At 42.5% G+C, this 16,457-nt stretch overlaps 2 protein-coding genes and 1 long non-coding RNA gene across 6 annotated transcripts; 1 reads left to right on the top strand and 2 right to left on the bottom strand.

Annotated features, from left to right (window-relative positions):
• Positions 1-1,550: 1,550 nt before the first annotated feature.
• On the bottom strand, positions 1,551-8,415 carry entpd4 (ectonucleoside triphosphate diphosphohydrolase 4). Of its 3 annotated transcripts, none has more exons than XM_085787151.1 (13): positions 8,177-8,415; positions 7,807-7,931; positions 7,508-7,705; positions 7,223-7,428; positions 6,940-7,090; positions 6,684-6,787; positions 6,429-6,488; positions 6,073-6,227; positions 5,285-5,451; positions 4,879-5,203; positions 4,172-4,257; positions 3,909-4,070; positions 1,551-2,743 (listed from the first exon to the last, which is right to left on the bottom strand). In XM_085787151.1, the coding sequence occupies exons 2-13, from the start codon at positions 7,812-7,814 to the stop codon at positions 2,509-2,511; spliced, it is 1,857 nt and encodes a 618-aa protein (XP_085643277.1). In that variant the 5' UTR covers positions 7,815-7,931; positions 8,177-8,415; the 3' UTR covers positions 1,551-2,508. The 3 variants fall into 3 exon arrangements, with proteins under 3 accessions (XP_085643277.1, XP_085643276.1, XP_085643278.1); XM_085787150.1 differs by having other exon boundaries at positions 8,308-8,415; XM_085787152.1 differs by having other exon boundaries at positions 6,097-6,227; positions 8,308-8,415.
• Positions 8,416-9,154: 739 nt separating this feature from the next.
• LOC146981693 (uncharacterized) lies at positions 9,155-10,544 on the top strand. 2 transcript variants are annotated; one of them, XR_015036651.1, is made up of 4 exons: positions 9,155-9,209; positions 9,962-10,025; positions 10,119-10,246; positions 10,346-10,544. It is a non-coding gene; the product is annotated as an uncharacterized LOC146981693 (long non-coding RNA). The 2 variants fall into 2 exon arrangements; XR_015036650.1 differs by having other exon boundaries at positions 10,119-10,544.
• A 671-nt stretch (positions 10,545-11,215) lies between these two features.
• Positions 11,216-15,360, bottom strand: LOC146981692 (uncharacterized). The gene is made up of 5 exons (XM_085787149.1): positions 15,277-15,360; positions 14,626-14,898; positions 14,061-14,227; positions 12,434-13,668; positions 11,216-12,073 (listed from the first exon to the last, which is right to left on the bottom strand). The coding sequence occupies exons 2-5, from the start codon at positions 14,864-14,866 to the stop codon at positions 11,680-11,682; spliced, it is 2,037 nt and encodes a 678-aa protein (XP_085643275.1). The 5' UTR covers positions 14,867-14,898; positions 15,277-15,360; the 3' UTR covers positions 11,216-11,679.
• Between the last annotated feature and the right edge of the window lie 1,097 nt (positions 15,361-16,457).

Here is a 16,457-nt window from a genome sequence, read left to right as displayed (position 1 = left end):
TATAATCTCGACACACGGGGCATTCTGCAGTGTCTTTGTGGGTGTGTCAGTAGAGCAATGTGACACATCAGTGACTCAGCATTATAGGAGGCTGCTGAGCCACTTGTTGGAGCCATGTTGTTAAAGCTGGTATACACCAAAGCTTTATGACTGACTCTGACAAGCCTGTACTCGTTCAAGTCACTGTATTACACACTCATACTGTAGGTATGATTGATTGCACAATTGTATATAACGTGTTTTCTAGACTGTTAATTGTGGCATTCCTAGTCTTCATTTAAGTGTATTCAATTCAATTGGTACAACAGAAGAAACAAATATATGAGTTGTCAACCAAACATGGTGTATGATATAAACTGTGGCCAAATAGAAATGTCATCCTATCCAAGTGCCAATCTTTCAGTGCAACAATAAACTGACTGTGAAAGTTGCAATGGATGAGGACAACAAATACCATCCACTGGAGACCACACAGGACTCCACTCTGCATGTGGGACACAGCAGACTATACTGTGTCCCACATGCAGAGTGAATCAAGTATTAATACAACCCGCTCACAGCACATCAGGTACTGCTTGCACCGTGTCTGCACTGTGTTTGGTAACTTGGTAACTGAAATAATGCACCGGTCTCTACACATGTTATCACAAATACACAAGTGAAAAAATTCACCCGGCATCTATGGCAAAAGCTCAATACCCTGAGGAAGGTAGCCAAGGAAACTCGCTCATCCAAACTCAGCAATTTCATTGAACAGCTGAGGGGCTGGCTCTTCATGTGGAACCGACATTGCTTCTGTGCATCCCCATGTGTCACTGTTTTGTCTCTCTGAGCGTTTGAATAGTATTGACAAAATATTAATCACACACTGCCTGAAGAGATAAGTAGTTGGTATTCTTATCAAGCAGATCCAGTTGTCCTTTTTCTGAAGGACATGTCGTTTCCTAACACTGAACACGCACCAGTGGTGGAAGAACTACAATAATCACTTTGCGGTTCTTTTCATTTAACATATTAACCATTTGTGTGACTTATATTTGAAATCGTTTGTTATGGTTTAAAACTTGTTTAGTGTGGTCACAGTGACTTTGACACTTGACCATCAAAATTGAATCCGTTTATCCTCAAGTCCCAGTGAAGGTTTGTGCCAATTTTGAGGAAATTCCCACGAGGAGTTCCCAAGATATTGCATTAGCACAGCCCAAATTGTGTATTGTGAGGTCACTGTGAGCTTGACCTCTGACCGCCGTCCACCAAAATCAAATCACTTCATCCTCAAGTTCAAATTAATGTTTGTCCCAAATTTGAGGATATTCCGTCACAGTGTTAGTGAGTTACAAACATCCACAAGAGCACAACCACTGACTGATGCTCTCATTCAGCATTTAATCTGTGTCAACTCTCAAACCTTTACCTTAAAAATTGGAGTTAACTTAAGATCCTGTTCAGTGTTTATTCTTTTAGAACCAAAAATTTCCACTTCACTGAGAAATTACAGACACCACTGGTTTAGGCAGATATCCTCTTCATGAAATAAACACATCACCAAGTATACCATAAAGACTTTATTACTGAATTGCAATGTGACATTTATTTCGCATTCATCTGTGCAAACATCTCACTTGACCATTTCCATATAAATAATGGGGTATGTGCACTCATTTACAATCCCCTCACAGCAGTGATATGACAGCTTCTGAAAATGAAGCCCAACATAAATATATGCCACGGTATCCAACGTAACAGTCAGATCACCCAACACAGGAATTTCAGCAGAGCTTAATGGGAGACTGATACTCTACACAAGAGAGCAGATGTGTTTTGGAGAATTTCCCAACAGTGACAAGACATGTATTGCACTAGAGGCGGCACAATTTCGAAAACACACACACACACAAAACTCATTCCATCAGGGAAGTGCGGTGCAGTCTTATTCTCAACTGCATTACAAAGTGCTCCTTCCACTAATTATAAATCGTATTGCATTTGAGGTTTCCGTAGACAACAACTATAAAAACAATCAAGAAAATGTGATCATGCACATATAAAAGGCATAAAGGCAAATGCCCACACAGACATAAAATTTGCCACTGTGGTATATCTGTCCACCTTTGTGAAATTCAAAGTAATTATTATAACATGTTTATTTTGGTTTGGAAGATAACGTAGCCAGAAATGTACCGTTGAGTTTTAAGGTATTAAATAGAAGACACCTGGAGGCAGCTGCCATTTGAAATCAACAAAAACGTGTGACAGGCTAGAAAATCAAAAAGACAGTTCAATTATATTAAACAAAATAACTTACACTCAAACACTGGCTCAGCTAAGCCTGCAGACTCCCATAAGATCTTCCTAGTCTGTCCAAATCTCAGTACCATCTCTCAACACAGCAGGGAGCAGCCTTGCTCTCAGGGCTCACTGAATAAGCAGATAGCTTCAGAAAGAAAAGGAGTAAAGATTGCCTTTGGAAAATCAGACATGCTGTCCAGACTTTACGCTCTACAAAGTTTAGAGGTTGATAGGGAGGGTGGGTGAGCCAAGGCCCTCTTCCAACCACGGTACCGAGGAGGGGGTGCAGCGTTGTGCTGCCCGCCGGTGGATGCGGCGGAGTCGCAGTAAGTACAGCATAATAGACAACAACACAATGAAGAAACAAGCCAGGAATAAGTAGTGGTTGTTGACAAAGGAGAAACTGTGCCGCCAGTGAGAATGCACTCCTTTCAAGCTTTCCTGCGGGATGTCCCTGAGAGAGGCCAAAGAAAACAAAACACATAAACAAAAAACGCAAACATATTAGACAGCTTCAATAAAATAACAGATAATTCACTGCAGTGCACTGTAAAAGTGAGTAAAATTGAGTTCAGAGCCTTGTTCATTATATACTGAGAGTTTTTTAAGCTTTATTTAAATTTCTATTGACCCGCTTTAAGCCTGCCGAATTAATCTTTATTCAAAGTAAATTGGAACAGGACGAGCTCCTTTTCTGAATGTCTGGGCTGGGAGAACTTTCAGAGTCCTCCGTGCCTTCTCTGAGTGGGTCAGCACAGCAGTATTTGTCCATATAATGGTTGTGAATGGTGCTCACTTTTCTTCGTCCAAAAAGACACACCAAAAAACATCCAAATACCTCCATACTGCTCGTCTGTAATGTCCCTCTTGAAGCCCCGACATGAGAAATTGTTCCAAAAAAAATTAAATAAGTCTATATTTTAAGCTTGTTTGTTGCGGAAGCTCCCAGTGTCTCAGTTCACTGCTCTTCCTGTGTGACCGGCGGAACAATTTCTCATGTCGGGGTTTCAATACAAGAGGGACATTACAGACGAGCAGCATGGAGGTATTTGGATGTTTTTTGGTGTGTCTTTCTGGACGAAGAAAAGTGAGCACCATTCACAACCATTATATGGACAAATACTGCTGCGCGGACCCCCCCGTAACTCAGAGAAGGTACAGAGGACTCCGAAAAATCTCCCAGCCGAGTCGACATGAGGGTGAGTAGATAATAAGTGAAATTTAAATTTTGGGTGAACTATCCCTTTAAGATACAAATTCATTTTTTCAAGACTAGTTCATTAATAAGTCAGTAAAACCATGACGTTTTAATTTGTAATTATTCATTAGACTCTGTCAGAGTTTATTTTCATACGTAGGATTTGATGTTTGATACCATCTCTGCAAATCTTAGTGCTATGCCTGTTTACCAGCCAATGTTTAACACTGGTCAGTTTCAACTCCCCACTCACGTTCAAAAATAAAAGTGTTGTGATGAAGGAAGGCTTTGAAGACTAAACAATCTGCTCTCCTCCTACACTGACGAACAGATTTAACTAGACTTAACTAGCTTTGAAGAGACCTTTTCATCTGACTAACATTTAGAAAATATCTGACAAGTGAGAGAAAATCAATCTTACCTCAAAGGCAGAAACCGTGTTCTGTAAAGTATAGCTCCAAGAGTCCACTGGACCTCCTTATCATAGACCAGTAGGGCAGTTTGCAGGTTTTTGTAATTGGCTGGGAAAGAGAAGCCTGAGTGCAATACTTCATACATCCACGCTGATTTAAAACACTGGTACCTGCAGACAAAACATTAGACCAGTTACTTATTCTTGTCCAAAGAAGAATCTTGGCAGCTTGAGCAAGTAGTTAGTGGTTTCAACAATCCTGCATCACTTACTTCAATCTGTGGAGATCTGCATGTGAGGCATACAAGCCAGAGTCAAAGCGCTCCCTCAGGGTCTTCCACTGGGTGGCACAGTAACTCTGTGAATGTTGAATTGCAACATTAGGAAAATTCCCAGTGATGAGACATCAATAAAAAGCACACAAACCTCTGCAGCTCGCAAGAAATTACGTCAAATCTACAGCAGCTGGGGCGGTGCGTGGCGCAGTGGTTAAGGCGGCCGCCCCATGTAGAGGCTATAGTCCTCACCGCAGGCGGCCCTGTTCGAATCTCGCGTCGGGCAGACCTTTCCTGCATGCCATTCCCCCTCTCTCTGCCTCCCCCTTTCCTGTCTATCTCTACTGATCCATCAAATAAAATAAAAAAAGGCAAAAAAAGCCAAAAAAATATACTGAAAAAAAATAATAAAAATCTACAGCAGCTTTGTTCTAAGTCCTATCAAGAATCAATGTCACTGATATAACATTATGAAAATCTAATACATACATACAATTTACAGTGTACATACAACATCAACCTTGAAAAACATTGAATAGAAAACCCCATGTGTGAATACAGCAAAATAGCAATTTAACAGACACATTGCATCCAAAGACAATGGTGCTTTTCACAGCAATATGATGGAAATGTAGGAGATAATAGGTTATAATAAGGGCATGTGCTTCATGCTTTATTAAAGTGATTTTCTATGTGGCAGTTACCTTAGCGGCCTGGGCATATTTTGAAGCGTTATAATCCCCGCCCATTCGCAGCACATCCTCTGTGCAGTAGTAAAACTCAGAGAAGCCGTAGAACTGACTGTTGCCGTAGTCAATGGCTGGCTGGTAGACACCGCTGAGGGAGGTTTGGGTCTCGTTGGTACGGTTGAGAAACGGCTGGAGAATCAGGCGACACTGGTCAAAGTCTCCTGTGCCTCGCAGATAGAGCTTCTGTGTAGCTGGACCGATCTCATCCTGCAGGTCTGTGGGTAGACAAGGGTCCAGGACGGGGGACTCCACTGACAATCCAACATGCTGACCTAAGAGCCTGAATAAATCAGTAATACAGTTATTATTATATTAAACTATGCACTGACATCAAGCAAATAGATCTGGCTGTGGATCTCACTTGTTTCGAGTGGCAGTGTTTCTGATGAGGCTTTCCTCATATCTTTGGCGTGCTGCATTTCCTCCAAAACCCAGGAAGGTAGACACATAAACACGATAAACATGCTCTGTACGATGTGCGTCACACCCTAAGTTGAACTCTGCCAGCAAGTTCTTGGCAACTTCCTCCTAGGGAACAAACAAAAAATCAGCCTGGGAATGATGACACACTGGGATAAACCCACACATTTCCATATATTTAGTATTTCTACATGACAGCAGGGCTGATGTTTGAATCAAATGCAGTACTACAGCAGGTCACTCATGTTCTAGGACACATTAGAAGAAGAGCTAAACATCATTATGTCTAGTCTGATGTATTTGTGACACATCAAGGAGTAAGAACAAATAACTGTCTAACAAGGCAGTAGTGAGAAAATCAGCTGAACTTCATGCAGTGTAAAGGGACAACGAAAAGGACAAGCAGTGTATGTCGAGCCTGTTATCATAAATAAACCACTATTTCACAGATAAATGAAAACTTGACGCCAACAACTTTCTTTGTATTTGATGGTCTGAACATATATGACTTTAATGTTTCCAGTCCCAAATCCTGCTATGGAGTCATGCAGCAGGCTTACAGTATGCCTTCAATAGTGATGAATGGAGAGCAGATCGTCTCCACGGGACAAAAATGGTGCATACAGGTTTAACCAGGGAATGACAGAGGTAGGAAGGAGGGAGAAGAACAAAGGGTGAGTGACAAAAACCAAAGACAGCACAAAAACAGAATTGGTTGTGGATAATAACCTGCTGTGGAGAAGCAAAGCTTACAGTTTTGGGCACTTCGTATGCGATCTGTGTCGAGACCCCGCCCATGTCCAGGACACCAGCGGTCCTTTTCCTCACCAGCGCCTCCTGCTGATCGCTGCCTGGGACAGGGACCTCCACCACAGCCTCTCCATCTTATACAGGTGAAGGGAGACAGGTGAGACAGTCAGGCAGGGAAGGTCCATCACAAAATTACTGTACAGAAAGAGACTTGTTTCCTTGTATTGGTTAACTTGTAGCTGTAGCAGCTGCAGTAGCTGTTTCATTTGCACAAAACAAAAAGTAACTTTTTTAGAATCAGGGGCCTGTAAAAGATTACCTGCTTGGGTCCTTACCGTTGTGCACATGGTTGAACCTTCCCAGGACAAAGTTTATTCCAATCCATGCATAAACTCCTGAAATCAATAAAAAATAAAAAAAATAAAAAAATCAGAATGATCATACTAACTTCACAGTCAAAAATATTGAAAATTATCAATATAAAAAGTGGTATTAAGTCATAAACACAAGTTATGTGACAACGGCAATGGACTTTAATTGAGCATAATGTATTTCATTTCAGTAATTTTTTATTATTCCTTTTTATTTACCTTCCTGTTTTCCAGAAATCACCTCTACATGGGAATCAGAGAAAAGGAAATTGAAGTGGACTGGGATGTCTGTGCACAGGTCCTCAAGAAGAGCTTCTTGTTGACTGAGATAAAACAAACACAAAAACATCATCATAAATAATAAGTTTCCCTTTTCTGGTAAAACTCAGTCAGTGCTATTTTATTAATCCACGTTTGAACATTTCATGCAGTGTCATTCACGTTTGATAGTTATTCTTATTCAGCCCAACAGTACCTTTCAGGAAGGATTCTCATTCCAGCTGTGCACAGGATGTACAAGGGTGTTTCTTGGTGCTTATTTTTGGGAATGTGTTGGGCTGCAAAGCTCAGCAGTGGAAAGATATAATTACTGGCTTTCTCTGGTGTTTTAGCCAATTCGGAGATACCTACAAGAAAGAAACACACAGGTTGTTTTAGAATTTACATTTACCTTTCAAAAATCAAGTTTTTAAATATTTAACACCTTCTCATTTCCATGATATTTTGACTGACATGAAGCCAAGCACTGGGAAGCTTACCCGGTTTGATCTTCATGACCACTGGTTTGCGGTGTTGATCTCGCATTTGTCGGATGTCCAGAAGATCATGGGGATTACCATTGTGCCGTGGCCAGCAGTACACAAATACCCTAGAGCCACTGCTGCCACAGTCCACCACTAGGCCATAGTTCAGGTTGGGGTTGCTTGTATCTGTTGCATCCACATCAGTCACCCTTGCCAAGTGCCTGTAGAACCACACAGAATTAACGTCGACATAATTTTGCCTGTGTTCATTATGACATACAGACTTCAGTGGTGGGTTACCTGTGGAAGTGGTTGTCCTTTCTGATCCAGCTGGCAGGACCCTTTCCAGTGACAAGCAGCAGGTAGAGGAGTCCTACGAGGCAGAGCACCAGGCCGATGAAGAGCAGCTGTCTGAGGGAGGGAGTCAGGAGCCGAGGGAGAACCTGGGATGAGAGGCTGAAATGCCATGAGGCTGGAAAAAGGCACGAAAAGCTGATCCTGCCAATAGGTAAGAGAAAGACAAGCCTCAGTGAAAAAATAATCCTTTAAAACAACAGTATGTGAACCAAACCACATAGGACAGGAGACACCAAACCAACCTTCCCATGGTGCGGATTGTCTTGAAGTTGAGTGTTTCACTTTAAGTCATGAATCAGTTGGATAAAAGAGACTGGTTGGTCTTATTCCACGGCTTCATCCTGTTTTCCTGATATATCATCATGACCTTCAGGAGAAACACCGGAGTTGACACGTTATTCGGTTTCCATGTAAAAGGCAGTTTATTACAGTATAAGAGAGGCCTGTAATGAGACCAGGTGCTCTGACAAGTGGGCAGCAATGTCCCCGCTTCGCTATCGATGCTGTAATGTGCTATTTTATGTATTCACACACTATATAGAGAAATAAAACACACTGGAATAACTGCTGATAGTGGTACAATAATAATAACCAAGGTAGCATTAGACTGACCACCGTCAAGTGTCCGGCTGCAGGAGCGAGCTAAAAAAAAAAACTCAATTTGACATATTTTTACGACTCGTCAACGCCAACACGCTGTGGTTACATGTTCCCGGCCTTTCGTTGATGTAATGCTTACTTACAGCAAACTGAAAGTCCCCCGTTTTCTCGAAAAATTGACATTTCTGGCCAGCCAGATGCTAACTGCTGGCTAGCATTAACCAAGTATGTGTGGCACGTCTCCGGCGAGTGACGTGGACTCGCCTCGTCCGCGGTGTGTTTGGTTTCCTGCTCGGCGTCGCCCGGACAGCGAGCAACAAGGCGGGTAAACCTGAACGGTCTGGTCTCACAATTTTGTCAATGGTCTCACACACTTCTCCCTCGTTTCCATTTATATGCAGTTTACAAACCGGGTAGATGTGCGCTGCTGCCGTCTAATTGCTGGAATGTGGACCACCAGGCAAAAACAACTTGATAAAGTCCCTGGTTGCCTGCAGGTAAACGGATTAATGCCTCATTTTGTCCCTCCCCAGATAGCAAATGTTTTGGCTGTATTCTGGCATCCTTTTGGCATTTTTGGCTTTCTTTTGGCTTTGTGAAAGCCCTTTGGCTCAAATGTGGTATGGTTTTGGTTAGCCTTAATAGACAAAATTGGTGCCAGCAATATATGGCTGAGTTATGGCATATATCTGGTTAACCAAGACATTGGGCAAAGGGCGGGATAATATAGAAGGGTGGTATGGCACGTTTATGGCAAGCCAAAAGATGAAGCAAAAGGCGGGATCAAGTAGAGGGGTTGGTATGGCATGTTTATGGCAAGCCAGAAGATGAGGCAAAAGGCGGGATCAAGTAGAGGGGGTGGTATGGCATGTTTATGGCAAGCCAGAAGATTGGGCAAAGGGCGGCAACGTCCGATGGTTTGTTTTGGCATGTGTTTGTAAAGCCAAAGGATAGCCAAAAGACCAAGCAAACGGCGGGAATTTGTACACAGTTTCAACTGACGACAGCCCTCCTACTTCATTTTCTCAAGCTGATCAACACGGAGGTATGTACATGATATTATAGACATTTAAATTTAGTAAAATCTGATTTTCTATCATTGCCTTGTTTAAATACCCGATAAGGTTTACGTTTTCTGCACAGTTATGTTAATTTTTCCTATTTCGATGGCAAAACTGCTGTGAGCTATGAGCTAACTCGTAGCAAACAGGCACAGCCAGCTCATTCAATTTAACTACATCAATGACATGCACAGAGAACTTAATAGATACAGTACACTGGCAGTGAGTATATGAGATAGTTTAATGTAATTAATGTAATTGGTGACTACACTTTGCACAGATAGTAGCTAACTTAGCTAGCAACAATCAGTCATTCCTTTAGCCTACAGTGAATATCTGCTGAAAGCAGCATAGCCTACCATTTAGCAGGTTGCAGGTCATAGCCTAGCCTACCATTTAGCGTTGAAAGTATCCACCAAAAAAGCATTGCTCATGTTGCTGTGCTTTTTAGCAATAATCTAGTGAGCTGCCAGGCAGGAAAACACAAAGAAAACTCCAAACTTAAGCCAAAGAGTATAGCAAGAAGCTCTAACTGCCACTAGGTGGTGTTGTGATAGTGCTGCCACCAATTTGGACTGAAAAGGCCTACTGCTGTGAAACGTTTTGTTATATTAAACCCACTTTATTCTCTGCCATATGTGGGGAGAAATCTAATTATCTGTGATTTAATTGCTTCGTTGCTTTTCAGTTATAAGCATAATATGCATACTTTTTTACATCCTATTTTCCTCTGCAGAACACTGAGCAAATGATGGCCCTGGAAGGAAACCCAGCCTCTTCCTGAAATTTAAAAGGATTTGGTGAGCTGCCTTTGATTTTATTAGAGTAGGGCAATGTAATGGTGGGCTAGTTGATTTGAAAATCAATGTAGGTAATTCTCTCAATATTTTCAGGTCATCTCTCTTGGACCTTCTGGGCCTGCCACTTTGAAGGTTACGGTATGGGGCATTTTAAAGCCAAAGGACCAGACAGAAAAGGACACCTGACGAGGGATGAATGGAAAAGTTACAACTTAAAGTGGGTGAGTTTTATAACTGTATAAAGCCTTTAATAAAGCATTCTTAGGCTACAGTAGAAGTAATAAGTTAAGTTTGTTTTCTCTTTGTCTGTATCACTTTAGATGCCACACGAAGAAACCCCATCTGCTCTACCACCACAGATGCAAGCATAGCACAGACCAGTGATGGTTTTACTGGGCTGGGGACCTGCAACCTGCCAGCCTGGAGTCAGTCAACAGTAAATTCAAAAATAAAAAGATGATGAAATAATATTAATCTTCCTATTGTTTTTTTTCAATACACATAGACACACAGCAAGGTAAATTTGGGCTTTTGGGACAGTTATGGCTATATTTTGGAAGGCCACAATTAGTTTTGGGTGAGTTTTGGCCTCCCTTTGGGTCAGTTTTGGCTGCTTTTTGGTTGGATTTTGGGGATTTGGGGCTCTTTTGGGGCAGTTATGGCTGTATTTTGGAGGGCCACAATTAGTTTTGGGTGCGTTTTGGCCTCTCTTTGGGTCACTTTTGGCTACTTTTTGGGCTTTCTTTGGGTCGGTTTTGGCTACTTTTTGGCTGGATTTTGGGGATTTGGGGCTCTTTTGGGGCAGTTATGGCTGTATTTTGGAAGGCCACAATTAGTTTTGGGTGAGTTTTGGCCTCCTTTTGGTTTGTTTTTGGCTTGCCTATTTTGGGCCATTTAGGGCCCGAAAGCCTGGCCATAATCTTGCCAAAATGACCAGCCAGATTTGGGCCAAAAGGATGCCAAAAGGTTTTTGCTATCTGGGTCTTTACTGTTCCTGTTCCTGTTTCTGTTTTGTTCTTTTCTGTAGTTATATCTGAAAATATGTTTCTCAATATATATCTATATATGAGCAATTTGTCAGCTCTTTTTCATATCCTAAATGTTTATGGCATACAGTGAAGTATAATCTTGTTATAATGGATCCTCCTTCCCTGTAGCCTTTTATGTAAGAACAAAATCAGTCAAGGAAATAAAGATATCTCTTTTATTTATAGTGCACTGAGATGAGGTACACTCCACAAGCCTTCTCACACATAGTTACATGTTGTTGTCATGTTGAAAGAGTTTTGAAAATAATAATATACTATTGCAATTGTGCAGGCACTGTAGGCGTTAGTCCAACATGTATCCTGAGACACAAATTAAATGCATAGTGCAATTTGTCAGAGTAAAACTGTCTGAATGAGTGTGGGTGTGAGAAAAATAAAATTTTTTGCTTTTTAATGTTGCCGGAGGTATCATCACGGAGTAAGAATTTCATTGTACTGTGTGACGCTGTCTTCAGTATATATGACAATAAAGATTTGAATTGAATTGAATTGAATTGAATTGAATACCGTAGTCATACAAACTGAGATTCCACTGCAATTGACTCTGAACTGAACTGAAAACTGTGCACAAACTGTGATATGATGCATTACTGGATGTCTCTTCACTACATCCAAACAATTTTGACTTTATTGACGGTTTTACAGTTCATCCACTCTGTTTGTCTGATTTTCCAACAGTGACTCAAATCAACAAACTTGAGTCTCTTGCTCCGCTGTATGATACTTTCCACTGTCGTCATCTCCACATCTGTCCGCAGCAGGTCAATGTGCTGTAACCGTCCAAGTGGCATGAGAGGTAAGTCTGTGGAAACTGCAGGAAGACACCTGTCCCGGTTTCCAACACGCAGCACGTCCCGTATGACGCGGTTCAGAGGGCACGGCAGGGCGATCAGGGAGAGCTTCTCCAGCAGAGGAGAACCAGTCAGGAGACACTTGAGACCCTTCCTCAGGGACATCCAGGACATGGTAGGAATCGTTTGGTTGTGATCATAGGAGAAACTGCAGGAATATGGAAGACACAGAGAAAACAAAGAGGATTACTTTGACGGGTAGTCAAACTACCTTTAATCAATATTATAAATCAAAATTATTATGTCGCTGATCGGTTCAAATTGTTTAAACAAACTCTATTTCTCATGTGAGTCCAGAAAACATTTGAAGCCAACTACAAATTATTTCATTGACATTGTTTCTCTACTCCCTGAAGTCAAAGCATTTTAGTCTATGGGGAAAATGATCAGTTCCCTTACAAGGCAAATCAAAGCTGTGTCAAATGCATGACTACATGTGCAGTCTTAACAGGAACAAACAGTAAATCAACAGTCCCTTGTGTACCACTGAGTGTAACAGCAGCCATACTTGAGTGTGAGAGAGCTCAGGTTAGGCAGCCGTGGAAGATCCCGATCATCCCGATCATCCTCCATCTGGTATTGTAGCATGGTGGGAGGCTCAGCAGAGATGAGCAGGTTTCTGAGACTGGGACAGGCTTTGATGGCCTCCAACAGAGGAGTGAGAGGGCTGGTTTTCACCCCCTCCAGGCTGAGAGAGACCAGGGAAGAGCCTACAACTTGCAAAGCAGGAAGTAGATCCCCCAGAGGACCTAAGAAGTGTACCGTGAGGCTCTGTAGCTGGCCTGACCAGGTCTGGAGACCTGCAGCTAACAGAGACCCCTGGCTTCTTCCTCTAATGTATTCCTGATCATCAGCATTCACAGACACAGAATAGATATCTGGACATAAACGGCCCACACTGTCCAAGAAGTCACAGGTTAAGCCCTTGATGTCCCGTAGACGCAGGATCAAGTGTTCATCACCGGACTGTGACAAAGCTCTCACCTTTTCCTCAGTTTGGTTGAGAGAACAACTGGGTCCTTCATCTCTACTTGCATCGTCCTCACTTTCATCTTCACACGCATCCCATAACATTCTCTCCTCCTCCTCCTCCTCATCCTCATGTTCCTCATCTACTGCTGCTGTTCCTTCTCTCCTCTCTCTAACCATGCCTTGACTGTGCCTCCACTCCCTCCACACCTCATTCATGCTGGGTACTCCTTCTCTGTCAGTGAACTCATCAGTCTGGCTAAATTCTCTGTGTTCAATGAGAGCGCAGGCCTGTGTGATGCCCTCCAAGGCCACTCTCTCCAATTCCTGCAGGGAGAGGAGTAGGTAGGCAGCCGCTGCCACACGGTCTCCCTCTTCTTCTCCAAACCCAATATCCAGAGCTAGCAGACTGCGGAGGGGCAGAGGAGGCAGGGATGCAGAAGAGGAGGAGTTGGGGTCAGAGGTGAAAGAGGACATAGGAGACTGAGACGACTGAGAGTTACAGCGAAAAGACGAGCTAGAAGAACCGGCAGAGGAGGAGCAGAAATCCCCACCTCCGAGGGGAAGGAGCGCAGCTGGAGAAAGGAAATGACAGCGGGATACATCGAGATGGCGCAGGAAACGACAACGCTGGGCTATCGTCCTGACCACACATCTGTCACAGTGCACACCAGCCAGGGAGAGTGAGCGGAGGGCAGGCAGACAGCCGAGAGTCTCGGAGAGGACTTTTGATGGCAGCTGTTGGGCTCCAGATAGATCCAGACTCCACAGACCCTGAGACAAAAAGAAAATATTATAAAGGCACACCCTACATAGTACATACAACAATGAAAAGCTAATTTGCCTATCTTCAAAACTATAAATAGGGTGTACTTGTGTGTGCGTTCCAGTGTAGTAGTTCAGAAGATAAGATTTATCATTTGTTTTTGCTCTGTTGCCTCTGTCAACAAACAAAAAAGTGACATTGTATGCTAAATGTTTAAAACAGGAAGGAACCATCTAAGATTATTTGAATGATGCAAATGTGGCCTTACTCAACATCAGGAAAATAAAATGACAAGATTTAAATATCAATAAGAGTGAAAATGTTTCTCTCTGTCAGTAAGAAATGTCGACCCTGTACTTTAAATGCTAACTCACTAAGAAAGAGATCATTTTTAACAGACCTGGCAACGTGCAGAAATGTGACTACAGAGGGCAGAGGTGATCAGACCAGGACACATATCCAGAGACAGGCCACGGATCTGAGGGACCAGCAGGAGGTGCAGAGCTGCCCGGGACAACTGCTTTCTGGCGCACAGCAACCCAGTGAGCTCTTCAACCAGTTTACCTGCTACAAGGAGGGTGACAGACAAAAGAGACAAACTGAGGTGGGACTGGTGGGAGATATTATTTCTGGATCAGCCACCCTGTGCATCACTCGCTCTGTGGTCAGAGGGAAGTTTTACAAGACACAAGAGGAAGTACGTTTAGGGGGAAAAAAACAACTGAACCCCTCATGACCATTGTCATAACCTCTGCGTCACTCTGCGTGATAGTGAAAATCTCTCATTTCCCCTTACAGGCGAACACTATATCAGTCATTTTGCTGATATAGTAGATCGGTGTATGACACATGGTTAAGTCGTCTCCAAGAGAAGAACAAAATATGTGATCATTCATTTATGACACACTCACTGTTACTATTTACAATAACAACTGCTGTATGACTATCCAATAACAAACACTCACGCAGTAAGTTGAAAGGCCCCATGATGTATCTGAAGGAATACTGGTCCAGGTACTTGTCAGTATAGTCTTTCACCCACACCTCCTTCATGTTGTCAGCAAGGCTCAGCAGACATAGCTGCGTCAAGGAAGGGACAGAGCCGTCTTCATTTGTCTTCCTGCATCTCCCAGTCCACTGCTTTTTCTTGGCCACCCTCCGACCCTGTGGCCCTCCACGGTTGCCCAACACCCTGAACAGAGGCATAGCAGGGCGGCGGTGGCCGGCTGGCTGCAGGGCTGAGGTGGATGGTACAGGACAGGACGTGTTAGATGTGGAAGCTTCACCTTACTGCTCTGGGGCAATGATCCCATTATAAACAGGTTACACTATGATACAGGTTACTGTTTACTATTTGATCCTTAGCCTACTGATTTGCCATATTATTCATTTATTTTCACTGGCTAAAAGACTTCACTGTTGAGTTTTTGTTACATGTAAGAGGAGAGTAAACAAAACTTTAACCAGACATGAGAATGAGAAGTTACCATGGCAATTAAATCAGTAAACTGTGCTGGACACTGATTTAGCTACTATTTAAAAGTAATATTAACATAGGGAAGGAAGTTCTTGATGCAACCTATGGAAGAAGTGTTTATTTTTGCGTTGACACCTACCTGTCGGCTCTGGTCGTGCTGGGAGCAGCAGCAGCACACCTTGAAAATGAGCACAACCTTTGCTTTGGTCCAACTTTCGGCACTTCCGCACTGCGGCGTCACGGGAAAGTTCATCCCTGAGTTTAGTCTCACAGGATCAAGTTCCGTTCAGGCTGCTGTGAGATTCAAGAGAAATATTGCGACTCCAGCCGAGGTCTGGACCCTATATCAACCACAAATATATGCATATTATCAGTTTTACTGGTGATGCGGCAGTATACAGCCTGGATGATAAGAACTCCCTGAAAAATTATAATTTAGGACAAAATAGCACAGGACAGTTAGAGTAAGCTGTGTTTATTAAAAAGGCTGTTTAATGGCCCGAGATATTATATTTAATGACAAACCACAGGGTAAAATGAAATGTCGCCGTGCAAACAGATACAAGACAGCGGATTTTAGTGGGTTTCTGATCAGCGGAAAAGACGCTTATGAATGAGGAACAACTGCCTTGCAATGACCCCCTCTAGTGGATATGACCTAAAATGACCTCTTCTTCTATGTGCACATAGTGTCTTCCTACTATGTGCTACAAATAGCACATACTACTACTACAAATAGTAGGCTATGAGGTTCTTTCAACATCATGCCGGAGGACTACAGTTGTAAATTAGCCTCTGGCTACCACTGGCACTTTTATAGATTTCCATTAATGTGCACTGTCCTCTAAATATTTTAAATAGTGTCTACCTGAAGTGCAGCCTGAGGAGGAGGAAGCCTTATTTGTCAGTAGGACATGACAGTAGGCAGCCACATGTCTCTCTTCTGCTTTCTCCCCCTCTGAACTGTCTCACCCAGATGGAGAACACAGTCTATTAATGGAGCTGTGAACTGCAGTCAGTGGGCACTTTATTCATCCATAACTTTGACCTCCATTTTGGGCTATGATCACTGATCAGTAACTATTTTAAATTACAGATGAAAGAAAAACACAGTGAAAATGGCTCCTTTTTTAATTTTTTTTATTTCAACCTCCATGACGTCACATCATATCTTTAACATAAAATCTGATATTACTTGATATTTTGTGATAACAATTTCTATATTAGAATAAAAAACTATTGATCTTGTCTTAAATGTAATCACGTTTATGAAGATAAATACATATGCAGAAATCAGTCCCCTTAGTTTCCCTTCATTTC

This window comes from Trachurus japonicus, chromosome 9, assembly GCF_045865225.1.
Source record: "Trachurus japonicus isolate A0001 chromosome 9, Traja_1.0".
In the NCBI taxonomy this organism is placed as follows: domain Eukaryota; kingdom Metazoa; phylum Chordata; class Actinopteri; order Carangiformes; family Carangidae; genus Trachurus; species Trachurus japonicus.
This window is presented reverse-complemented; position numbering and strand designations above follow the sequence as displayed.